We start from the raw sequence: 26,830 nt of genomic DNA, 5'->3' as shown, positions 1-26,830 counted from the left end.
AAGCCTTGCAGCTGACACCTAACAACGTGAGTAAAGCTTGGAAGACTGCATCCATTGCCTCTGGTCCCTTATTTTAGCGAGACACCACACCGCACCACCCACTACGACCCCCCTGATCCGTCTTCACTGCCCTGAGGCCCTGCTCCGCCTGTGGGGAGTAGTACCATCTTCTGCTGCCACTACATCCCGCCTCAGAGGACTGCCACAGCGCTGGTGGCGAATCACCAGGCACCACAGGTGGCGTAGTCAATACATCCATTCGATTACCACCGTAACTCCTAGCCCTTATTTTGATGTGACAACCCTGGGCTCGGGCCGGGCCTAGACCACAACTGCATCCACCTTCCACCTGGAGGCCCGCTTCCGAGTACCCCCATCTCTCAGGGTGGGCTAGCGAGTAGCGAAGTAGGCGTCACAAAGTGTGGTGGCCGCAGAAAGAAGGCAGGCAACCATTCCCCGTAACACCAACATGAAGGAAGTTGCCAATACAACTGTTAGGTCTTCTCGAGTCTGGTTGTTTTTTAAATACTCTGCCGATAACCCCAAAAAGGCCATTTGCACCCCCTGAGAGGCCAGCATCAGCAGCGGCGGCAAAACGACCAGCCTGACCATCACCAGCATGATCAGGCACATGGCAGCAAAGCACCCGACTTTGTGGGCCGAACCCCAGGGTCCAGGAACAGTGTCTGCAGGTGGCACCATTGCTTCTTCCTCTGTTGTGCATGCAAGCCAATCCCCTGTCCATGGTGCATGCGAAGATGCCTCCTGCCCTGCACCTGTCGTTGAACACTCTCAAGTAGCAGCAGCAGGAAGCACGTCCACGTCCTTGTCCCAGCGCAGCGTTCAGTTGTCCATACCCCAGTCCTTGGAATGCAAGCGCATATACGCAGCCAACGCCCCACAGGCCACACTACTAAATTCCCACATTTCACAACTGCTTGCTCTCGAAATGTTGCCTTTTAGGCTCGTGGAGAGGGAGGCATTCCGCAACCTAATGGCGGTGGCCGTCCCTCGGTACTCAGTCCCCAGCCGCCACAATTTCTCCCAGTGTGCCATCCCTGCATTACACAAGCACATGTCCCAAAACATTAGCCATTCCCTCAACAATGTAGTTACCGTGAAAGTCCACCTAACCACAGACACGTGGACAAGTGCTTGTGGGCAGGGACAGTACAGCTTGCTGATGGCACATTGGGTTAACATAGTGGAAGCCGGGACCCAGTCGGACCTTGGGATGGAACACGTCCTCCCGACGCCAAGGATTGCGGGCCCTAGATCAATCAGGGTTGCCCCCACAGTCTACACCTTATCCTCCTCAGCCTCCTCCTCCTCTTCAGCCTCCATCTCCGAAATGACCACATCAGTCACAAGCTGGAAGCACTGCAGCACTGCCTCGGCCAAGTGGCAAAAGGCTGTGCTGAAGCTAATATGCTTAGGTGACAAACCGCACAATGCTAAAGAGTTGTGGACAGCTCTGAAAGAGCAGGTAGATCTGTGGCTCACACTGCTGAACCTACAGCCAGGCATGGTCGTGTGTGACAATGGCCGGAACCTGGTGGCAGCTCTGAGGCAAGGCGAGCTCACACACGTACCATGCCTTGCCCATGTGCTTAACCTCATGGTTCAGCGGTTTCTTAAATCCTACCCGGAGCGGCCAGATCTGCTTGTTAAAGTACGCCGCCTGTGTGCCCATTTTAGAAGGTTAGCTACAGCTTCCACCGCCCTTGCCGTGTTTCAGCAGCGTTTGCAGCTTCCAGCTCAAAGACTGGTATGTGATGTTCCCACGCGTTGGAACTAGTGATGAGTTAGCACTAAAATGCTCGGTTGCTCGAAGCTCGGGTCGAGCACATTGGAATACTCGGGTGCTCGACCCAAGCAACGAGCCCAATGTAAGTCTATGGGAAAGCATTTTTCTGGCGTCCCCCCCCTGTGGTCTGCAAAAGGTCAAAAATTGCCCAAATCGATGGGAACAGTGCTCAATTAAACGTCAGGCAGGCAAAATATATAGGCAGACAGGCAGGCAGCGTATATAGGAGGGTGCATGAAAAACATAGCAGAGCACTTGGAACACACTAGTGCCCTCTGATTTTCATGCACCCATCTCTTTAAAAAAGCCGGCCGGCAATTCATCAGCGGCATACACCGGTACCCGACAATTTAGAACAGAAAGAATAGAGCATCACACATAGATTAGATAGATAGAAACATGTCAGTCACGTATATAATAAGTACAGTGACAGTGTGGGTTACTGTACTTGTTATTTAGTGTTAAAATAAAGGATTTATTAAAAAAAAAATAATAGTGCTTTTGTCTCTTTAAAAAAGCCGGCCAGAAATTCATCAGCGGCATATATTGGTACCCGACAATTTAGAAGAGAAAGAATAGAGCATCACACATAGATTAGATAGATAGAAACATGTCAGCCACATATATAATAAGTACAGTGACAGTGTTGGTTACTGTACTTGTCATTTAGTGTTAATATAAAGGATTTATTAAAAAAAATTTGGCGTGGGGTTCCCCGTAATTTTAGTCTCTAGCGGAGGTTAAGCAGATGGCTGGGGCAGATGTTTGAAGCCTGGGAAGGGGGTAATACCCACGGAGCTTCCCAGGCTACTAATATCAGCCCCCAGCTGAATACATAGCCTTTACTAGCTATTAAAATGGGGGACCCAAAAAAAAAATGACGCGGGGTCCCCCCTATTTTAATAGCTAGCAAAGGCTAGGCAGACAGCTGGGGCTGATATTAATAGCCCAGGAAGGGAGCCATGAATATTGGACCCCACCCAGGCTAGAAACACCATTGGATGTGCCAATTCTGGCACTTAGCCTCGCTCTTCCCACTGCCCTGTAGCGGTGGCAGTGGGGTAATAGGGTTGGTGTTGATGTCAGCTTATAATGCCAGCTGACATCCAGCCCAGGTTTGTAATGGAGAGGCGTCTATAAGACACCCCCATTACTAACCCCATAGTCAAAGTTAAAAAAAACACAAACACCCAGAATAAAGTCCTTTAATTGAAATAAACACACAATTCTTTATTGTTCTAAATTAAACCCTACTTACCATCACGCCCATTCCAGCTGAAGCCAACGATCTCCTGCAATAAAAGTAAAATAATAAATCAACCTCATCCTTACTAGTGTTGAGTGAGCACTAAAATGCTTGCGTGCTCGAAACTCGGGCCGAGCTCACCGTGATACTCGGGTGCTCGACCCGAGCAACGAGCCCAATGTTAGTTTATGGTAGACCCGAGCATTTTTGCGGCGGCGCCCCCGTTAGTCTGTAGAAAGCCTAAAAAGTGCCCAAAACGATATAGACAGTGTTCAAATGACATGGGGACAGCATGGGGATCACCCCAGGAAGCCTTTATGACCCCCAGGTCACTGCTGTCAACAACGTGGTCAGAGGTATTAAACCACCATACTGCTAGCTTGCTTGCACTTGAAATTGGGCCTTTTAGGCATTTGGAGGCAGGCGCCGGCCACCATGTCATGGCTGTGTCGGCGGCCTGGTATCCATAATCAGTCCCCAGCCGCCCGGCGGCAGGGTGTCCAAACTCGGTCCCCAGCCGCCCCGCGGCCGGGTGTCCACACACGGTCCCCAGCCGCCTGGGGGCAGCCGGGTGTCCATAAACGGTCCTCAGCCGCCCCTATTTCTCCTGTCAACTTCCCCCACACTTTTCTCAGCCTGGCCTGCTTTAGGGCAGCATTGGACGAGCCCACCAGAGAACCAGACTCCAGAGAGTGCCAAGGTGAGGAGCATGATGATGATGATAGAAGTTAGCATCTGCTTTGTTTTCTTGGAATGCAAGCCCATGTATGTAGTAGCGGCTAGGCCTGAGGTGGTCAGCGTTTTGGTGCATATCCTACCTCCTTCGAGGATTGCTGGATGTTTTCCTGCTACTATCCCAGTTCTATGACTCCCGTTAAAACAAAGCTTCAGGTGATGAATGATGGATGAGGTGGTGGTAAAGGAGAAAGAGCAGGAGGAACAGGGACCATTCACATCAATATCAGGCCAGTCAACAACACATGTCTTGTAGGATATGTTTCTGTACCAAAAGGAGCAGTTCAGCTACACAGTTATAGGGCATACAGTGAGTGCAATGCCTACCAAAAATTTCGAGGCACTCCAATGCCCCTTGGAAGTGACATGGAGGTCAGAGGGCTTTAACTAAACCATTTTTTTCATTTATAGCAACTGGGTCTCCTGTGCACTGTTGGCCTAAGCAGTGAATGGAAGGCTTTCCAAAAATTATGAGAAACTGCAATGCCCCTTGAAACAGACGTGGATTACAGCATACTAAAAACCTTCTACCCATTATTGGGGAGTGGGTCTCCCTTAGTGTTCGCCTATGCATTGTAAAGCAAAAGCTGACTAAAATTAGGAGGAAATGCAATGCCCGTTGGAAGAGTTGTGGAGGTTAGAGTTAATTAAAAACAACATTTCAATGCCCCTTGGAAGAGCTGTGGAGTTCAGAGTGGTTTAACAAGACAGTTTGAATGCCCCTTGGAAGAGACATGGAGGTCGCAGAAGCTTAACAAGACGGTTTTAATGCCCCTTGGAAGAATGGTGGAGGTCGCAGTGGAATAAAAAGACAATATCAATGCACCTTGGAAAAGTGGTGGAGGTTGCAGTAGCTTAACAAGACGGTTTAAATGCCCCTTTCGGGAAGTGGTGGAGGTCTCACTAGCTTAACAAGACGATTTTAATGCCCCTTGGAAAAGTGGTGGAGGTCGCAGTAGCTTAACAAGATGGTTGTAATGCCCCTTGGAAAAGACGTGGAGGTCGCAGTAGCTTAACAAGACGGTTTTAATGCCCCTTGGAAAAGTGGTGGAAGTCGCAGTAGCTTAACAAGACAGGTTTAATGCCCTTTGTAAGAGACGTGGAGTTCAGAGTAGCTTAACAAGATGGATTTAATGACCCTTGGAAGAATGGTGGAGGTCGCAGTGGAATAAAAAGACAATATCAATGCCCCTTGGAAAAGTGGTGGAGGTCACGGTAGATTAACAAGACGGTTTTAATGCCCCTAAGAAGAATGGTGGAGGTCGCAGTGAAATAAAAAGACAATATCAATGCCCCTTGGAAAAGTGGTGGAGGTCGCAGTAGCTTAACAAGACTGTTTTAATGCCCCTTGGAAGAGACGTGAAGGTCGCAGTAGCTTAGCAAGACGGTTTTAATTCCCCTTGGAAAAGACGTGGAGGTCGCAGTAGCTTAACAAGATGGTTTTAATGCCCCTTGGAAAAGTGGTGGAGGTCACAGTAGCTTAACAAGACGGTTTTAATGCCCCTTGGAAAAGTGGTGGAGGTTGAAGTAGCTTAACAAGACGGTTTTAATGCCACTTGGAAAATTGGTGGAGGTCGCAGTAGCTTTACAAGATGGTTTTAATGCCCCTTGGAAGAGACATGGAGTTCAAAGTAGATTAACAAGATGGTTTTCATGCCCCTTACAAGAGCCATGCAGTACAGCATATTAAAAACATTATTCCCATTATTGGGGAGTGGGTCTCCCATAGTCTTTGCCTATGCCTTCCAAGCAAAAGCTGCCAAAAATTAGAACGGAGGAACTTGCAATGCTGGCAACACGGACCACGGTCACCCTGGTGCTATAGTGGTGGTGGAGGCTGAGGATCAGAAGAAGAGCAAAATACAGCCAAAATGAGGAAGCGTATACCAATGTGTGGGTGTGAAGGGGTGCATGGGAATACATCTCCCGAAATAACACAGTGGATTTGACTTTATGTTACTCTGCTGTCATTTGGTGGTGATGAGAAGTCTGGCCCAATCCAGCCCTTGTTCATTTTTATAAGGGTCAGCTTGTCAGCATTGTCAGTTGACAGGCGAGTGCGCTTATCAGTTATAATTCCCCCAGCGACACTAAAAACACGCTCCGATAACACGCTAGCGGCAGGGCAGGCCAGTACCTCCAAGGCATACAGAGCGAGTTCATTCCAAGTGTCCAGCTTGGATACCCAATAATTAAAAGGCACAGAGGAATCACGGAGGACGCTGGTATGGTCGGCAAGGTACTCCCTCACCATCTTTTGAAACTTTCCACTTCTTGTGAGAGTACCCCGTGCCTCAGGGTCTGTAAGCTGGGCGGGTCTCAGAAAACTGCCCCAAAATGTTGACAGTATTCCCCTGCCTCTGCTGGATTGGAGTTGCATCTCTCTCGCCTGTACACCTTGGTTTGTCAAAGAACTGTGACCTCTGCCGCTAGCGTGTTCAGATGGGAATTTTTTTAACATTTCTGCAGCAAGGGCCTTCTGGTACTGCCACATTTTAGTAGACCTCTCCACCTCAGGAATAAGAGAGTGAAAGTTCTCCTTGTAGCGGGGGTCTAAAAGTGTCACCAACCAGTAATGACTGTCACCCAACATTTTGACAACGTGAGGGTCACGGTTAAGGCAGCGTAACATAAAGTCAGCCATGCATGCCAGACTGGTAACGGGCAAGACTTCCGTGTCCTCACCAAGATGACGACTGACCATGCTCTCCTCCTCCTCCTCCTGCTCCCCCTTGTCATCAGGCCACCCACGCTGAACCGAATGTATGACAGCTGTACAGGTAATAGCGTCTACAGAGCATGATACCAGCTCCTGTTCTTCCTCCTTCTCTTCCTCCTCCTCCTCCTCTCCCTCATTGTCCCCCAATGCACGTTGGGATGAGATGAGGCTGGGCTGTGTGTAATCACCCATTACGGCTTCTTGATCCATCTCATCAAACTCTGGCTGCAATGCCTGCTCTTTAATTCTCTGCAGAGAGCGTTGAAAAATAAAGAAAAGTGGGATGCTGACACTAATGATGGCGTTATCGCCACTCACCATCTTGGTGGACTCCTCAAAGTTTGTCAGGATGGTACATATGTCAGACATCCAGGTCCACTCCTGAGGTCTTATGTGTGGAGTCTGACCTGAATATCAACGGCTTTTTTGCAGCTGGTACTCCACAACAGCTCTCTTCTGCTCACAAATCCTTTGCAACATGTGGAGGGTAGAGTTCCAACGTGTGGGGACATCACACACCAGTCGGTGTGCCGGAAGCTGCAAACGCTGCTGCAACACAGCAAGGGCAGCGGAAGCTGTAGCCGACTTCCGAAAATGAGCTGACAGGCGGCGTACTTTGACGAGCAGATCTGGCAACTCGGGGTACGATTTAAGAAACCGCTGAACCACGAGGTTAAGCACATGAGCCAGGCATGGTACATGTGTGATCTCGCCTTGCCTCAGAGCCGACACCAGGTTACGACCATTGTCAAACACTACCAAGCCTGGATGTAGGTTCAGCGGTCTCAGCCACAGATCTGCCTGCTCTTTCACAGCTGTCCACAACTCACAAGCAGTGTGAGGTTTATCACCTAAGCTTATGAGTTTCAACACAGCCTGTTGTCGCTTAGCTGAGGCAGTACTACAGTGCTTCCAGATTGTAACTGATGTGGTGATATCTGAGATGGAGGCTGAACATGAGGAGGAGGAGGAGGATGATGCGCAGGAGCTGTACACTGTGGGGGCAACTCTGACTGACATAAGGCCCGCAATCCTCGGTGTGGGGAGGATGTGTTCCATCCCGAGGTCCGACTGGGTCCCGGCTTCCACTATGTTTACCCAGTGTGCCGTCAGGGAGATGTACCGTCCCTGGCCACAAGCACTTGTCCACATGTCCGTTGTCAGGTGGACTCTCCCAGTAACTGCATTGTTGAGGGCACGGCAGATGTTTTGGGACACGTGCTTGTGTAGTGCGGGGATGGCACACCGGGCAAAATAGTGTCGGCTGGGGACCGAGCACCGAGGGAAGGCCACCGCCATAAGGTTGCGGAAGGATTCCGTCTCCACCAGCCTTAAAGGCAGCATTTCCATCTCAAGCAGTCGTGAAATGTGCGAATTTAGGACTGTGGCCTGTGGTGCGTTGCCTGTGAATTTGCGCTGCGGTGGGACGTGGACGTGGACGTTGATGCTGTTTCTTGAGAAACTGCCATAACAAGTGAAGACTGAGAGGAGGGGGCATCTTTGCATGCAGTATGGACAGGGGATTGCCTTGCACGCACAACAGGGGGTTCTATTACATGCACAACAGCGGAAGAAGCAGTGGTGACACCCACTGACACTGGTCGTGGACCCTGGGGTTTGCTCCACAAAGTTGGGTGCTTTGCTGACATGTGCCTGATCATGCTGGTGGTGGTCAGGCTGGTAGTTTTGTCACCCCTGCTTATGCTGGCATGGCAGGTGGTACAAATGGCCTTTTTGGGGTAATCAGCAGAGTCTTTAAAAAAATTCCAGACTCTGGAAGACCTACCGGTTGTACTGGCAATGTCCCTCGTGTTGGTGTTATAGGGAACTGTTCTGCCTGTTGGGTTACTCTGCCTCCTTCCCCCTGTGTGCTGCTGGCCTCGCTCTGCGTGTCCTCCTGCCACGTTAGGTCAGTTACTAGATAATCCACCACCTCCTCCTCTTCCACTTGCGCACCACGATCCTCCTCCTCACTTCGTGGCAATTGTGTCTCGTCTTCGTCCACCTCTTGTGACAAATTGCCAGTGTCGACTTCCTGTGGCCATGGCTGTTCAAATATTTGGGCATCGCTACATGGGATCTCCTCTTCCACCACTTCAAGCAGAGCTGGCGAGGGGCAAAAATATGGAAATGGACCAGTGAACAGCTCTTCAGAGAGTACAAGTGTGGGATCAGTTGCTGTCTGACAACACTCGGCATGGTGGGAGGAAGGAGCATCAGGGTGAGGAGGAGTATGCGGTCGAGACTCACGGCTACTAAAATTTGACCATGTGGAAGATAGACCGGAGGTGGTGGTGCCCAGGTAACTGGAAGTATTATATGCTATCCAATTAATAACCTGTTCACACTGATCAGTTCGCAATACTGGTGTTGTAGTGTGCTTCCCTAGTAATTTGGTCAAGAAGTGGGAGCTAGAAGATGTGGCTGTTGGTTTGTGGCACATTTTCACCTTGGTCACGGCCCCGTTCTCTGCATGCACCATCACCAGAACGTTCAGTTCCACGTCCCTTGCCACGTGCCTTGCCCATTGTAAATGAAGTAAAATACAGTAGCTTACACTCGCACTATCAATGGAAAAAGGGTAATAAAAAGGAGATTAGAACCATGGAAGAGGAAAACCACAGTTCTATTTCTCTGACACCAGACTTTTTTAAACAGATATATTGGTGTCTGAACAGTCAGGGAGACACTATTACAGTTTTTTTTACCGCAAATATTCCAAAAGCAGGAAAATACAGAGATTTGACCCGTGGAACTGCAAAACCACAATTCTATTTCTCTGGCCTACACCAGACTCTTTTAAACAGATATATTTGTGTCTGAACAGTCAGGGAGACACTATTACATTTTTTTTTACGGAAAAAATGCCACAAGCAGGATAATACAGAGATTTGACCTGTGGAACTGCAAAACCACAGTTCTATTTCTCTGGCCTACACCAGACTCTTTTAAACAGATATATTTGTGTCTGAACAGTCAGGGAGACACTATTACTGTTTTTTTACGGCAAAAAATGGCAAAAGCAGGATAATACAGAGATTTGACCCGTGGAACTGCAAAACCACAGTTCTATTTCTCTGGCCTACACCAGACTCTTTAAAATAGATATATTTGTGTCTGAACAGTCAGGGAGACACTATTACAGTTTTTTTTACGGCAAAAAATGCCAAAAGCAGGATAATATGAGATTTGACCCGTGGAACTACAAAACCACAGTTCTATTTCTCTGGCCTACACAAGACTCTTTTAAACAGATATATTTGTGTCTGAACAGTCACAGACACACTTAATTTTTTTTTTGGGGGGGGGGAATACCAAAAGGTTAATAAGACGCGTATTTGTACAGTCTGACTGAGGGAAAAAAAAAATACAGGATTTAGATGAAAAAAAAAAGGATTTTTCCTGGCCCCTGAGACGGGGGGATAAGTCTAGCAATTTGACCAACAGGAGGACACAGGACTGTAATGCAGCATTTGCTGGTATAACCACTGCGTCTCCTATACAGCCTGCCTGCCTGACTGATATCTGGGATGGATATTAGTCCTGAGAAGGACTGTTTGTTTTGATTTGGCAGGCTTTAGAGCACCTACACTACCTATTTTGCACTATATATCTCTCCCTAAATCAGCAGCACTCTCCCTACACTGTCTGATCCGGAGCGACTGTGTCCAAGAAGACAGCACCCGGTTTTAAATACTCGAGGTGACGCTGTGCGGCCAGCCAATCACTGTAATGCCCACAAACAACATGGCTGCGGCATTACAGTGACTGGCTGGCAATCCCTGCATGTTCATTGGCTCTGTAAAGAGCGCCAAACGTGTAGGGCGGAGACCAGGCCTCCCGCCCGAATAACCCGGAAATGCTCGGTGCTCGCCGAACATCCCGAGTAGTGAGATGCTCGGGCAAGTGACGAGCAGTGTCGAGCATGCTCGCTCAACACTAATCCTTACCTTTCCATGGTTCCCAGAACAGCTTCAGCTCTGCAACATTGACATGACAGGCTGGATCGTAGCAGAAAGCTGCTCTCCAGCTTGCCATGCCGCAGACACTGAGAAGCGCAGGCATGCTTGCGCTTCTCAATGTCTCGCTGTGATGGCATCCAGATGAGCCGAGTTCATGTCCAATGAACTCAGCTCACTTCATGCACGTCACTGACAGCGTGGGAGAATTCTCCTTCGCTCAGCGCTTGAGCAGGAGAATTCTCCCATGTTGGGATGGCATTGAGATGACAGGCTGGATCGCAGCTGAGCGCTACCATCCAGCATGCCATCCTTCATAGACACTGCAAAGCGCAGGCATGCTTGTGCTCTGCAGTGTCTCTGAAGGATGACAAGCTGGATGGCAGCATTCAGCTGCGATCCAGCCTGTCATCAGAATGCCATCCCAGCATGGGAGAATTCTCCTGCTCAAGCGCTGAGCGCAGGAGAATTCTCCCACGCTGTCAGTGACGTGCATGAGGTGAGCTGAGTTCATTGGACATGAACTCGGCTCATCTGGATGCCGTCCCAGCGAGACACTGAGGAGCTTCACTGAGGAGCTTCTCAGTGTCTGCAGCATGGCTAGCTGGATAGCAGCTTTGAGCTACGATCCAGCCTGTCATGTGAATGTAGCAGAGCTGAAGCTATCCTGGGAACCATGGAAAGGTAAGGATGAGGTTGGTTTATTATTTTACTTTTATTGCAGAAGACATTGGCTTCAGCTGGAATGGGCGATACTGTAAGTAGGGTTTAATTTAGAACATTAAAGGAATGTGTGTTTATTTCAATTAAAGGACTTTATTCTGGGTGCTGTGTTTTTTTTAAATACTTTACTAGAAATTCATGGCGGTCATGTCTAATATTGGCGTGACCCCATGAATTTCGGGCTTAGGGCCAGCTGATAATACCAAGCTGGCCCTGACCCCTTTATTACCCAGTGAGCCACCGCACCAGGGCCCTGGATGAGTTGGGTACAGCGCCAGAAGATGGCGCTTCTATGAACGCGCCATTTTCTGGGGTGGCTGCGGACTGCAATTCGCAGCAGGGGGGGGCCCAGAAAGCTTGGGCCACCCTGCCCTGCGGATTCCAGCCCCCAGCTGCTTAGTTGTACCTGGCTGGACACAAAAATAGGGCGAAGCCCCATGTCAAATTTTTTTTAATTATTTCATGAAATTCATGAAATAATTAAAAAAAGGGCTTCCCTGTAATTTTGTTTCCAGACAGGTACAAATAGGCATCTGGGGGTTGGGGGCAATAAAAACACCCACACCCAGAATAAAATATTTTATTTGAAATAAAGACAGTATTCCTTTAATATTCTAAATTAAACCACACTTATCGTCACGCCCATTCCAGTTGAAACCCTTGATCACCTGTAATAAAAATAAAATAATAAACCAATCTCATCCTCACCTTTCCGACATCCAAATAAAGAAGGTCCCACGAAGATCCCATGAACAGAGCAGCTACATAGTATGTGACCGCTCTGTTCATTTGCTGGCATTACACTGACTCAAGCTATTCCAAAATCAGACATTTCTTCCATTATCATTCCATTGCAGTGTGTTGGTCAAGCTATTCACACTAGGTGTCTGTGAAGAATAGTATTAGCAAGTTACAGGCCTGCTATTTATAACCATGGTTCTCTGTCAGACGTATCACGTATAACTGCGTTCAAAAATCAGCCATTTTTCGTGAACGTAGAAAATATTGTCCTCCATTAAAAATGGGCAAGTTGAGTTGTAACGGACGGGGAAGTGGACATGGTGAAAGCAGAGACCGAGGACGTGGCCGTGGGCAAGCGGAAATTGTGCCACAACAAACACCCACATTTTGTTGCTCAATCTTCCTATCCCAATAACTAGGGGACTGCAGAACACCACTATTGAACACAGAGCTGTGTCAAAAGGTTATTGGTTGGATAGCAGATAATGCTTCCAGCCGCTTAGCCACCTCCACCACCACCTTGTCTTCCACACGGTCAAGTCTCAGTAGCCGTGAGTTTCCTCACCCTGATCCTCCTTCCTCCCACCATGCTGAGTGCCCGAAGACAACTGATCCCATATTTGGACACTCAGAAGAGCTGTTCACTTCTCCATTTGTAGATTAGGTCCTCTCTCCTGGCCAGCTTCAAGACAGTCAAGAGGAGAACACGTGTTGTGATGCCCAAATATTGGAGCAGCCACGAGCACACGAAGGTGACGGTGGGAACGTGCAATTACTGTCGCAAGAGGTGGATGATGATGATGATGAGACACAATTGCCAGAAAGTCAGGAGGAGGACCATGGTGCGGAAGTGGACCACGAGGTGGTGGATGATATAGTAACTGACCCAACCTGGCAGGGGGACATACAGAGCGAAGACAGCAGGGGGAGGGAGGTGTAGCACCTTAATAGGCAGGAAGAAGCAGAGTGGTGTCCGCAGACACAAGGCAGGAAAGCATTCCTCGTAATGCCAACGCGAAGGAAGTTGCTAGTACAACTGTTAGGTCTTCCCAAGTCTGGTTCTTTTTTATAGATTCTGCAGATAACCCCAAAAAGGATATTTGCACCACCTGAGAGGCCAGCATCAGCAGGGGTTGAAAAACTACCAGCCTGACCACCACCAGCATGATCAGGCACATAGCAGCAAAGCACCCGACTAAGTGGGCCAAACCCCAGGGTCCAGCAACAGTGTCTGTGGGTGACACCACTGCTTGTCCTGCTGTTGTGCTTGCACACCAATCCCCTGTCCATGGCGCATGCCAAGATGCCTCTCGACCCTGCACCTGTCGTTGAATACTTTCAACTAGCACCATCAGCTAGCACGTCCACATCCTTGTCCGAAAGCAGTGTTCAGTTGTCCCTACCCCAGTCCTTGGAACACAAACGCAAATACGCAGCCAATGCCCCACAGGCCACACTACTAAATTCACACATTTCGCGAATGCATACGCTCGAAATGTTGCCTTTTAGGCTCGTGGAGATGAAAGCTTTCCACAACCTGATGGCGGCAGCCATCCCTCGGTACTCGGTCCCCAGCCGGCACTATTTCTCCCGGTGTGCCATCCCCGCATTACACAAGCACGTGTCCCACAACATTAGACGAGCTCTCAACAATGCAGTTACTGGGAAAGTCCACCTAACCACGGACACATGGACAAGTGCTTGTGGGCAGGGACGGTACATTTCACTGATGGCATACTTGGTTAATATAGTGGAAGCCAGAAACCCAGTCGGACCTTGTGACGGAACACATCCTCCCAATGCCGAGGATTGCGGGCCCTGGGTCAATCATGGTTGCCCCTACATTCTACAGCTCCTGCACCTTCTCCTCCTCTTCAGCCTCCATCTCCGAAATGAGCACATCAGTCGCAAGCTGGATTCACTGCAGCACTGCCTCGGCCAAGCGGCAACAGGCTGTGCTGAAGCTAATGTTCTTAGGTGACAAACCGCACAACATTGAAAAGTTGTGGACATCTCTGAAAGAGCAGGGAGATCTGTAGCTGACACCGCTGACCCTACAGCCAGGCATGGTCGTGTGTGACAATGGCCGGAATCTGGTGGCTGCTCTGAGGCGAGGCAAGCTCACACACGTACTATGCCTGGCCCATGTGCTTAACCTCGTGGTTCAGCGGTTTTTCAAAAACTACCCGCATCTATCGGATCTGCTTGTCAAAGTCCGCCGCCTGTGTGCCCATTTTAGAAAGTCAGCTACAGCTTCCGCCGCTCTTGCCATGCTTCAGCATCGTTTGCAGCTTCCAGCTCACAGACTGATCTGTGATGTCCCCACGCATTGTAGCTCTAAATTGCAGATGTCAGGAAGGATTTGTGAACAGTATAGGGCAGTTGTTGACTGCCAGCATCAACAACACCGTCGGTATTCAGGTCAGACTCCACACATAAAACCTCAGGAGTGGACATGAATGTCAGACATTTGTACCATCCTCCAAAACTTTGAGGACTCCAACAAGATGGTGAGCGGCGATGACATCATAAATAGGGTCACCATCCCACTTCTCTGTCTTCTGAAACGCTCTCTGCTCACAATTAAAGAGGATGTATTGCAGGCGGAGCACGATGAGATGGAGCAAGGAACCATACATGGTGATTCCACATAGCCCAGCCTCATCTCATCCCAACGTGGATTGGATGACAATGAGGAAAAGGAGGAGCAGGAGGAAGAACAGGAGCTAGTTTCCTGCGCCATAGATGGTACTACATGCACACATGTCATACCGTCTGTACAGCATGGATGGCCTGAGGACAGGGAGGAGGAGGAAGAGGAGGAGGATGAGGAGGAGAGCATGGTCTATCATCCTCTTGGTGAGGACGCGGAACTCTTGCCTATTTGCAGTCTAGCACACATGGCTGAGTTTATGTTACGCTGCCTTTCCTGTGACCCTCGCGTAGTCCAAATTTTGGGTGACAGTCATTACTGGTTGGTGACACTTCTAGACCCACGCTGCAAGGAGAACTTTCTGCCTCTTATTCCCTTGCAGGACAGGCCTAATAAAATGGTGCAGTACCAGAAGGCCCTTGGTGCGGAATTATTTAAAAAATTCCCATCTGAAAATGCTGGCGACTGAGGTCACAGTTCGTTGGGCAGACAAGGAGTACAGGCAAGAGAGCCAGAAATGCAATCCAGCAGAGGCAGGGGAACACTGTCAAAGTTCTGGGACAGTTTTCTCAGACCTTCCCATCGCACAGGCCCTTAGGCGCGGGGTATTCTCCCAAAGAAGGGAAAGTTTCGGAAGATGATAAGGAAGTACCTTGCTGACCGTACAACGTCCTCCGTGATTCCTCTGTGCCTTATAATTATTGGGTATCCAAGCTGGATACGTGTCATGAACTGGCTCTCTACGCCTTGGAGGTCCTGGCCTGCCCTGTTGCTAGCGTTTTGTCAGAGCGGGTTTTTAGTGCTGCCGGTGGAATTATAACCAATAGGTGCATCCGCCTGTTAACTTAAAATGCTGACAGGCTGACTCTTATAAAAATGAACAAGGGCTGGATTGGGCCAGACTTCTCAACACCACCGAATGATAGCAGCATAACATAAACTCAAATACTGTGTCTTTTTTTTGGGAGGGCTAACTCTTTTCCCATGCACCTTTTCACACCGAGACATGGGTATACGCTTCATGGTTTTGTCTATTTGCTCTTGTCCTCCTCCCTCTCCGCATCCTCATTCTCCCCCACCATATCACCACCATATGTACCATATGAACATATCTACGTTTCTTGCAAGGGGCATTGGATTTCCTCCAAATTTTTGCCAGCCGTTGCTTCACTGAATAGGCAAACAATATGGTAGACCTACTTCCTAATAATGGGAGCATTTTTTGCAGGAGGCCCTCTGACCTGTACATCTCTTGCAAGGGGCATTCGAGCTCCTATAAATTTTTGGCAACTGTTGCTTCACTGCATACCCTATAACTGAATAGCAGACCCTCTCCTTTCTAATGGGAACATATTGTTACTGTGGCCCAGCTGTATGTGCCTTTAAATTGTTAGTGAAGTTTTTCCCAAATTTTGGCATTCCTTGCAGTCACAGCATGGGCATTACCACTACTGGAGACCTGCTCCTTTATAATGGAAACATTTTTTTTAATGAGACCCTCCTCCTTGTCTCTTCAAAGTGGTATTGGGCTGAGTCCAAATTTTTGGCAGCCCTTGCAGTCACTGCATGCGGAATAACAGTATAGGAGACCCACTTGTTAATAATGGGAACAACAAAGCATAGCCGGCTGATGGCTCTCTAAGAATAGTGATGGCCGACTGCTGGCCCTTTAAGAATAGTAAAGGCTGCCTGATGGCCCTATAAAATTAGTCTTTGTGACTTTCAGTGTCCCTCAATCATAAATGAAACAGGATGTATCTGATGAAGTGTCACATGGCCAGATAAGGTTGTAAAATGTTAAAATTACATTTCCTGGTGAATGCATTTGTCACGGCTGTAAGCAATGCAAAATGCAAAAACGGATCAAAAACACTACGTGTGAACATACACCAAGGTGTGGAGGAGCATTTTTGTTTTTGGTTATTTATTTTGCCTTTTATACAAGTCATTACCCTAGAAAGGATGCTCCTTAACATATTTCCCAGGAAAATCCATTTTGGTTTTGTTTTGGTATGTTTTATTGTGAGTCCGTAAAAGTGGCGTAATACTCTGACAACGTTGTTGACAGCAGTGACCTGGGAGTCAGAAATGCTTCCAGGGGTCTTCCCCATGATGTCCCCATGTCATTTGAGCACTGTTCCCATCGATTTGGGCAATTTTTAGGCCCTCTGCAGACGGCCGGGGGGAGCCGCCTGAAAAATGCTTGAGTTTCCCATAGACTTACATTGGGCTTGTTGCTCCGGTCGAGCACTCGAGTATTCCAATTTGCTCGACTTGAACAATGAGTACCCGAGCATTTTAGTGCTCGCTCATCACTACTATCTATCTATCTATCTATCTATCTATCTATCTATCTATCTATATATAGATATAGATATATATCTATCCATTATCTATCTTAGATAGATAATTAGATAGGTCAACAGATAACAAATAGATAGATATATAAATAATATATAATAGATATATACACAGATAGATATAAATATGTGATATATATAATCTGCTTTTCGTGTGTACCTTACTGTTCATGTAATTTATTAAAAAATTAGTACATTTCTAGAGAAAAAATGTCCTGGGATCCCCTGTAATTTTATAGACCAGCAGAGTGAAAGCGGACAGCTGGGGCAGATGTTTTTACCCTGGGAAAGGGGTAATACCCATGGAGCTTCCCAGGCTACTAATATCAACTCCCAGCTGTATACTTAGCCTTCACTGGCTATTAAAATGGGGGACCCCCCCAAAAGAATGACATGGAGGTCCCCCGTAATTTTATTAACCGGCAGAGGAAAAGTGGACAGCTGGGGCAGATGTTTTTAACCTGGGAAGGGGGTAATACCCATGGAGCTTCCCAGGCTACTAATATCAACCCCCAGCTGTATACATAGCCTTCACTGGCTATTAAAATGGGGGACCCCCGAAAAAATGATGTGGGGTCCCCCTATTTTAATAGCTAGCAGGGGCTATGCAGATAGCTGGGGGCTGATATTAATAGCCTAGGAAGGGGCCATGAATATTGGCCCCCTCGAAGCTAGAAACAGCAGCCCTTAGCTGCCCCAGAAATGGCGCATCCATATCATGCGACAATTCTGGCACGTAGCCTTCCTCTGCCCACTGCCCTGTAGCGGTGGCAGTGACATCAAGCCCATGTTAGTAATGGAGAGGCGTCTACAAGACACCCCCCCATTACAAACCACATAGTGTAAGTAAAATGTAAAATAAAACACCCATACCCAGAATAAAATATTTTATTTGAAGACAGTATTCTTTTAATATTCTAAGTTAAAACCATACTTACTGTCACGCCCATTCCAGCTGAAACCCTTGATCACCTGTAATAAAAATAAAATAATAAACCAACCTCATTCTTACCTTTCCGATGCAGTCCAAATAACGAGGGTCCCACGAAGATTCCATGAACAGAGTGCCCCACTGTATCTCAGCATGATGCCACAGCGCTCTGATCGCGGTAATGCAATTATCGCAATCAAAGCCTGTGTTTCCTGCGCTGTCATGAAAATGACGGCTCGGGAAACCAGGTAAATTGAGGTCCCCCATTCACATGAATGGGGTCCGTGTTCGGGGTTCGGGTACTGTTCTGGTATTAGCCGAACCTAAACAGTGACGGGTTCGCCCATCACAAGTCATTAGAGTTATGCTACCTAGCAGTAGGATATTAAATTAGGATTGTGGCTTATATCTAAAATTATTAGGGTGTATAATCACTCAAATACGTGCACTGCTATATAAGATAAAATGCCCAATAATGCTATTAGACATCATAAACCGACATAAATATCAAATTCTATTGTAGTGCCACTCCAATTCATATAGATAATGACATGATATTAAAGCCGTATCAATCCTGTATGCAACTAGCGTGAGATAGTATGCGAGAAGGTGCGTGATCTGGAAGGTGTAGTATCTCCATGCTGGAGACCACGCCAGCACACGTGCTGACAATGCAGCTGCAGGCACGCTAATAGATAGTGTGCCGGTGCTGGAGCGCACATAGCTATCCTGACCTAGTTAACCCTGTCTGCATAATTTTATACTATCCGACTCTAATTAACATGTGATAAACAAGCGGGTCATGTGTCCCTGATGTGCATTTCGCCGGAATACCGGCTTTTTTCAAAGGGTGAGGTTGGCCTCATGCTTTGGCTATTTATGCTAATGTAATGGAGGCAAGAGAGCCTTTAAGAGAATTCTTACAGGATGCTTCAAAGATGGAGAGAGATTGCCATCTGCTGGTCAGGCGCAGTCAAGCGGAACCAAGATGTACAAGGGAACTTGAAGTGGGAGCAGATCTAGACGCTGGACCCAGTCAGGTGACTTCCAGGAAGGAGTTCCTGAAGTTAAGAGGCCAGTGAGCCAAGCCTGAGGAGTTTTTGGCGCCAAGCAGCAGAGAGGAGCACACTTGCTCCCTACATGCTGAGAAGCCCCACGTGGCAGGCCTAAGTCAGAGGCCTGCGAGGTGCCGCAGCCGGACACCGTTGGATGAGCTCCGGATCCATCACAGATGTGACCCGAGTGCTGTGCCTATTGAGGAGAGTCAGAACTTGCTTGCGGAGCTGAGTGAGTTCACGGAACCCGACTTCGCCCGCCGACAGACGAGGTCTGGACCCCCCTATCCACGGCTTGAGAGACTGCCTCCAACGGCCAGGAAGAGAGGAGTTGGGAGACGGCTGAGCCAGGAAAGTCACGCCAGTGAAGGCAGAGGAGCTGCATACGTGAACAGGGCCGTCACTTCTACTGTTCACTCACGGTATCGGGGCCAGTTGGGTTTAGGTACTCAGATTGGGAGGGGAACGGTTGGGGCGGAAGAAGCTAAACGTGATTTAATTGACTTCTTCTGGATCTTTTATTCCCCAATAAGTTTGATGCTGTTCAGATTGGATTGTAGGGTATCTCTGCTTGCTCCCCAACATTCCTGCAAGGAGATATCTACTTCCTTGGCCAGATTCCCAATATCCCAGAACATCTCAATTAGTATCAGTAGTGTGAATGATGAGGATGGAGGAAGAATAAGATGGAGATATAGTTAGAAGAAGGGATGAGGGTCAGAACTAGGAGAGTGATCAGGATAGAGGAAGGAAAAAATGGAGATGTAGACCTAAGCTGGGATGAGGTTCAGAACTAGGATAGTGCTCATGATGGAGGAAGAATAAGATGTAGATATAGTCAGAGGTTGTGATGAGGATCATAACTAGGAGATGGTTCAGTATAAACAAAGGATAAGATGGAGATATAGTCCTAGGAGAGGATGACAGACAGAACTAGGGGATTGATCAGGATGAAGGAAAGATAAGATAGACACATAGAGGATGTGATGAGGAACAGAACTAAGAGATGGATCAATATAGATGAAAGATAAGATGGAGATATAGTCAGAGGATGGGATGAGGGTCAGAACTAGGGGATTGATCAGGATGGAGAAAGAACAAGACGGAGATATAGTCAGATGATGGAACAAGTGTCAGAAGAAGGAGAAAAATCAGGATGGAGGAAGAATAAGATGGAGATATAGTCAGAGGATTGAACGGGGGTCAGAACAGAGTAATCAGGATAGATGAATGATAAGACAGAGATTTAGTCAGAAAATATGCCATGGGTCAGAAAGAGGAGCGTAATCAGGACTAGGGATATATAGTCTGAAGACAGGTCAAGGATCAGAAGTAGGAGAACGATCAAAATGGAGGAAGTGTCAGAGGACTCTACGGTGTGTTCAGGATTGGGATAGACCCCTGATGGAGACCGTTTGGTGAGATCATTGCCTTCAGTGTTTAGTGAGCACAGAACTGGGACTAATAACTGTTCTACAGCCAAATTGGGTCAGAGACAAAGAACTGTTGAACTCAACTAATTTTGTGGTGCTGAAAATGAATATGAAACTTAAATATGACTGTTGACTCTAATTTTCAAGATCCAGAGGAGATTGTAATTAGTTCTGACATCTTTCATGCAGGCTTATAGAAAAATTGTGTCTTTATTACTTTATAATCAATATTGTATTGTTAGTAGCTCATCTATTACATCATCTATTTAGTCTTTTGAGCCTTCAGTATTCTATCATCTTAGGGCGACCAATCAAAAAATGCCAAATCCTCTCCGATAACGTCATTCTAATTACAGTTGCGTCTCCTACTTTTATTAATGCTCTCTGTGTATGGTATACAGTTTTAATGTTTCTTGGCATATTAATATGTTTCTATATATTTTTTCTGACATGCCTCGTTCTTGAATTAACAAAGCGGATAGTTTTTGCTACATATAAGGAGAAGTCATTTTTGAGTCACAAAGGTGAAACTTGACCACTGTGATAAGGAAAGCCTACAACCTGTATTTTGGCTGCAGAATAGGAGATCAGGACAAGAGTTGGGCTCCACACATATGCTGCAATACATGTGCATCACATCTTACCCAGCGGTTGCATGGGAAGAGGCAATCTATGCCTTTTGCAGCAGAAATGATCTGGAGAGAACCGACCAATCACACTACCAATTGCTATTTTTGCATGGTGCCCCCCATTAGGAAAGTAGTTTCAAGGAATAAGTGGACTTTACAGTATCCAAAACTTCCATCTGCAATATACTCAGTACCACATACAGAAGAACTGCTGGCTCCAAAAGCACCAGAAACATTTTCAGCCGAATCAAGTGAGGAAGAAGAGGGTGCTCGGTGTCATGAAGTATCTTTCTCTCACTATTCAGACTTTCTGTCAGCAACCTCAACGTAACAACATCTTATAACACAAAGTGAACTGAACTCTGAGGTTTGGATCTGCCCCAGAGTAAAGCTGAGCCCTTAGATTTCCAGCTACAGTAATGGAATCTCCTAGAGGGCGATGTTCGGATTTCTTTGTTCCCTCAACCGAGATAAAGATCTTGTCCAATACTTCTTCATGGAGGGCGATCTTGTGGCATGCAACAACTTATCTGAAGATAAGTCATAATCCAGAGGAATTGGGACTCTTCATCGATTCCTCCAAAGCAAGCCTAAAAGTCGTCTTGCTGCATAATGGCAATGTGCTACCATCAATTCCAGTAGGTTAAACAGTCCACATAAAAGAAACCTATGACAAAATGAAACAGCTGTTGAGGGGCCTGAACTATGGCCAAAATTGGTAACCCCTCTGTGATGACTATTACTTGGTCTCCAAGGTGGATGCATAAAGTCTTGCTGCTTTCTGTGTGAGTGGAATAGTCGTGCAAGAGAATATCCCTACAATAAAAGAGACCGACCTCTCCGACATTCACTTCAGCCATTAAAGAGTAAAAATCTACTGCATCCAGCACTTGTTCACCAATCAAATATGATTTTGTTACCACAACTGCATATCACATTGGGCCTAATGAAGAACTTTGTGAAGGCAATGGATAAAAAAAACAAAAGCATCAAGTATCTCATTAACAAATTTTCAAGGTTGAGTGAAAAAAAGATAAGGGAAGGAGTCTTTATTGGAGCTCAGATTCTTCATGATGAGGATTTTCTCTGTTTTTTGCAGGAAAAATAAAAGCCTGCATGGGTCACATTCACATTACTGGGAACTCAAGAGCAGATAACTATGAAGAGTTGGTGGAAAATCTCCTGAAACATTTAAGAATCATGGCTTAAAGATTAATTTCTTACATTCGCATCTAGACTTATTTCCGCCAAACTGAGCAGCAGCAGCGAGCGACGAGCATGATGAGATATTGCGGATATGGAGAAAAGATATCAAGGAAAATGGAATCCATCAATGCTGCAGATTACTGAGGACAATTGTAAGAGATGATCAGATGCAGGAGTACAAGGGACAAGCAAAAAAGAGCCGTCACTAAATGAGGAGCAAATGTAGAGCGATTTCTGTAACTTTAGAATTCACAATAGTGTTTAGACTTTTTACTTATTGGAATTGTTGCTGAGTTTCCACCAAAAAATATTTGAAAATTGACACAAAATATTCTGCGTCTTTATATTTGCAAAAATAATAAGTTTGAAAGTGCTGAAACTATTTTGAATGAATTATCAGTAGCATTAAAAGGAAAACTCTTTGATATAGAAAAAATTGTCAGATTTGAATTCAGGAGGTGAAAATCATTTAGAAATGGCTGATTTCATAACTGAACCTGACGACTTTTGAAAATATGTAAAACAATGTTATCAAATTCTCTGTTTCTAATCACAGGAGCCATGGAGCTGTCCACCATCCTCGTTCTTTCTCTTGTACTTCTCTTCACTGTCTACATTTTCCTCTGCTGGGTCAGACAACATAGATACCGGTCACTGCCTCCCGGACCTACCCCAATTCCTCTGCTGGGTACCCCCAAATACATGCATTTAAAAAATGCCCCCAAGAATTTCCCAGAGGTAAGTGTCTACAAGGAGACATAGTGCAGTGCATGTTGGTAATGCAGATATTGTGTGTCCTGTTTTTCGCTCATCATGCTGTAGAGATGCAGGATTTATCATTTTCAGGCTGCTCAGTGTGAGATGTAGACAACCGGAGCTCTGATCCTGATCTGCTATCTGCATCAGCTTGGATTTGTGTTATATACAAGGCATGTCCTATATAAAAAGACATACAAACAAATGAGAGATTTTAAAAATGCAAAAAATGCAAATTATGGTAATTCCAAAAAAAGCAAATCAGCTGAATAAGCTTCATGCAAACCATTCACAAGCAGGGATGCTGGGCTGTCTTCTTTAGTGAAAATTACAGATGAGCAAATCAATTAGATGTGGAATTTTTGGAGAATTTGTCGGACCCAAATTGTATCAGCTAGAGAAGGCTCACATACCCTCAGCTGTGGTTGAGCTTCCACAAAATGCTGCACAGCTATCGCAGCACATGGCATAGCACAGTCAACGAGGATGGACTATCGTAGCCTGTGTAAAAGCCGAGGCAGGGAGTGCAGCAAACATATTGTACTGAATCTGAAATGTAAGAAAGCATCTCAGCTTAGAGATAGAAATAAGGAGAGAACGTCACAAACCACTGAAGGAATTGTAAGACTGTATTCACACATTATGGAAGCATTGCGTATTAGAAAAAAAATCTTGATATGTGAACGCAACCTAAAGATGACAGAACTGCAATGAAGAACATTAGTGTTTGCGGAGAAAAGAAGCGTGCCAGACACATTTTTAGGGCAATTGGAGGCTTTCTATTCGTCATGAATTAAGTTTTCTAGAAAAATTTGGCAAATCTGACAAACTTAAATTTTCAAAGATTCCGTCATTTGTAGTAGAAATAAGGAAGTTTTTAAAAACCGTCTGACTTTACTATCCATGGATGGCTTGTCATTCACTATAGTGTTACGTACTCTTTGGATATAGTGGGGGTCCTTCATCTGTGATGTTCACATGCTCTAATAAAAAAGGAGCAGAAGGGCTGATTATATAATAATTATTAAGGGGTATAATAATCCTTGTCATGGACCCTTCAAATTGTATCATCTTATTGATGGTTAAAGAGTTGCAATCCCCAAGTGGCACTAGGGTTACAGTAGATAAAAGAAGTAAGCCCTCCGATATCACCATCATACCCGTGTCATCCACATTATGAAATAGCATATGTTATTATCAGACAATGAACAAGCAGGGAATGAATGTTTTGAGATTTCAGCTCTGAAGCCTGCATGTATATAAAACAAGATGACCATACACAATAAGACCATTTACTGTACAATGTCATCGGTCTCCTCCTCCACTGGTGGCTCACTGTAGTAGTTGCCTCCTAAGCAACTAGAGGGGTTAACACAGTCACAGGAGACAGGGAGTGTTTAGCAGAACCCCAGGGGAATTGTGGGGAACTTGTTATTGTAGTCTGGCTGAAGCCGAAGAGAAAGGTGGTGTGCTATATGGTTCTGACAGAAGGCAACTGAACAGGATTCAGATGAGGAGAGAAGCTAAACACAGGTCAGATAAACTCCCTGAACTAACAGTGCAAAGTATTATCGAGCAGGAAGATAAGGACTGGAAGGAATTGTGTCATAGGGATCATCTCCCTCATCAAACCATCCCCCCTCCATCTCCATGCAGGATAAAGAATGCTGTGTACTATTGTGTCCTTGTGAAGGAAAAGCCTGTGGTTGTGTATGCATAGAAGTGTGCTGCTAAGAGATCTAATCTATGCTGAATTATGCTACTGAAGAGACTGAAGTTACTGTGCCTGCTTTAATAAAGTGCACTGTGGTGAAGCCTGTTTCTTCAAAGAGTTAAATGGTACTGGTTGTACTTGAATAAACTCCACTGTTAATCTGTTGAAAAAGACTCTTGTCAGATGTGTCTGGTCAGCAATTGAACCTATCGTGTGCCTGAGAGAAGCTGCTGCCTATGGTCGCCCTGAGTAACGGTTCCCCCAGGATTCCAAAGAATTCATGAAACGCATCTCGCCCTATCTGAACCTAGCGGCGTGCGTGTAACATATGTCATGAGTCTGGAGTGTGGCTCCTTTAGGCAGTACATAAGATCTAATAATGAAGGTGACTCTTTACCAAGATAAATTCACAGACGGGTGAATCATAATCTCACCGAACAAGACATTGTGAACGTTCCTACATACACAACAAAAACAGACAATGAAAGCAGTAGAGACAGGCACTGTGCTGTGTTTTGTTCACAGAGGATTGCTTATGCTTGTAAGAGCCAACCTCATACAAAAATGAAGGCCGTATGCAACCTCAACCCCATGGTTACCTCCTGGACTGTCATATCTTTGGCTATTGCCATAGGCTGCTTTTTTTTTCTCTGTCCAAAGCTGCGCATCTCTGTGTGAGTGTCTGCTTCATAGCTGGGTAGTAGTGGGGGAAAGAAGCACTTACTATATATGTTGTGCTACACCCATAGGCAGATTATAATGAGGGCAATCTGGGCTACCGCCAAGGGCCTGAGGCTCTGGGGTGCCCATAGATTGTCCCAATTATAATTCGCAATCAAGTGTTTTTTGACACTGCTGCAGCCGCATGTTTAAATTGTCACCGCCACAGTGCATTATGCTATATGGAGGACTATGGGGAGTACATTAAACCATATGGAGACCTATGGAGGTGCATTTTACTGTATAGAGGACTATGGGGTGCATTATACTATATGGAGGACTATGGAGATGCATTACACTATAAAGAAGACTACGGGGCATATTATGCTATATGAAGGACTATGGTGTGTACATTATGCTGTATGAAGGACTATGGAGTGTGCATTATACTGTATGAATGACTATGGGTGTGTATTATACTGTATGCTGGACTATGGCGTATGCATTATACTGTATGAAGGACTATAGGGTGTGCAAGATACTGTATGAATGACTATGGGAGTGCATTATACTATATGGAGGACTATGGGGTGTGCATTATACTATATGAAAGATTATAGGGTGTGCATTATACTGTATAGAAGACTATGGATGGTGCATTACACTCTAGGGAGGACTATGGATAGTGCATTATACTTCTGCTATGGGGCCCCATAACTTCTATGTACGCCCCTAGTGAGTATAATGGTTTATTTCTTTCTATACATTAAAGAACAATGGCAGAATGGGGGACATGTATACTAGGATCGGGGATATATATATCCGGATGTCGCCAGGATAACCGACATATATACCCGGATCAGGGACATAAATACAAGAATGGAGGAGACAGATATATATATATATATATATATATATATATATATACATATATATATATATATATATATATATATATATATATATATATATATATATTGTGAGAGAGTCACTGGTGAAGTATGTGAGGGGAGATATGTCTCACTACGATTTTTAGCCTTAGTGAACTAAACCTATAATTTCCTCCAGCATGTTATGTGTTGGGGGTTAAACCAACCACCATGTTCAAAGGGAGTTTTTTTTTGTGAATGACCATTGTGAAGGGCGGGAGGTCATTCACCATATCTCCACCTCAGGGTGAGGAAGGTTAAATGCTCAGTCACTGTTTTTTTTTCTGTTGTCGTCTGGAGAAGCAAGTCTCCAGGCGGTGTGTGTGGAAGCCAGAGAGCTCCACAGATGGACTTTTGTTTGGTGGAACTTCATTGTGCTACCCAGAGCGGGAGAAACCCCGGTCACAAATGGACTTTTTTACACTTTATTTTTTTGCTTTCCGTTATTCCGGAGAGGACGTGTTTAAGTTGTGGAACTCTGCTAAGGTTTATGCCATATCCCAATAAACCTCCAGGAAATTAACCCAAGACATGTTTTCCTGTTTCTCCCTCTGTGAAAGCCGAGCAAGGCGCT

The 26,830-nt window shown here is 46.0% G+C and overlaps 1 protein-coding gene across 1 annotated transcript in view; it reads left to right on the top strand.

The window, feature by feature from the left end:
• The window catches only part of LOC141266085 (cytochrome P450 2C25-like), a 464,905-nt gene that overhangs the window by 89,487 nt on the left and 348,588 nt on the right, over positions 1–26,830 (top strand). Inside the window, exon 2 of the mRNA XM_073679991.1 lies at positions 22,754–22,935. Within this exon, the coding sequence (XP_073536092.1) occupies positions 22,759–22,935 (177 nt within the window). The 5' untranslated portion in view covers positions 22,754–22,758. The remainder of the gene's footprint in view (positions 1–22,753; positions 22,936–26,830) is intronic.

This window comes from Phyllobates terribilis, unplaced genomic scaffold (assembly GCF_046119375.1).
Source record: "Phyllobates terribilis strain yellow unplaced genomic scaffold, ASM4611937v1 Scaffold_4__5_contigs__length_816908805, whole genome shotgun sequence".
NCBI classification, from domain to species: Eukaryota; Metazoa; Chordata; class Amphibia; order Anura; family Dendrobatidae; genus Phyllobates; species Phyllobates terribilis.
This window is presented reverse-complemented; position numbering and strand designations above follow the sequence as displayed.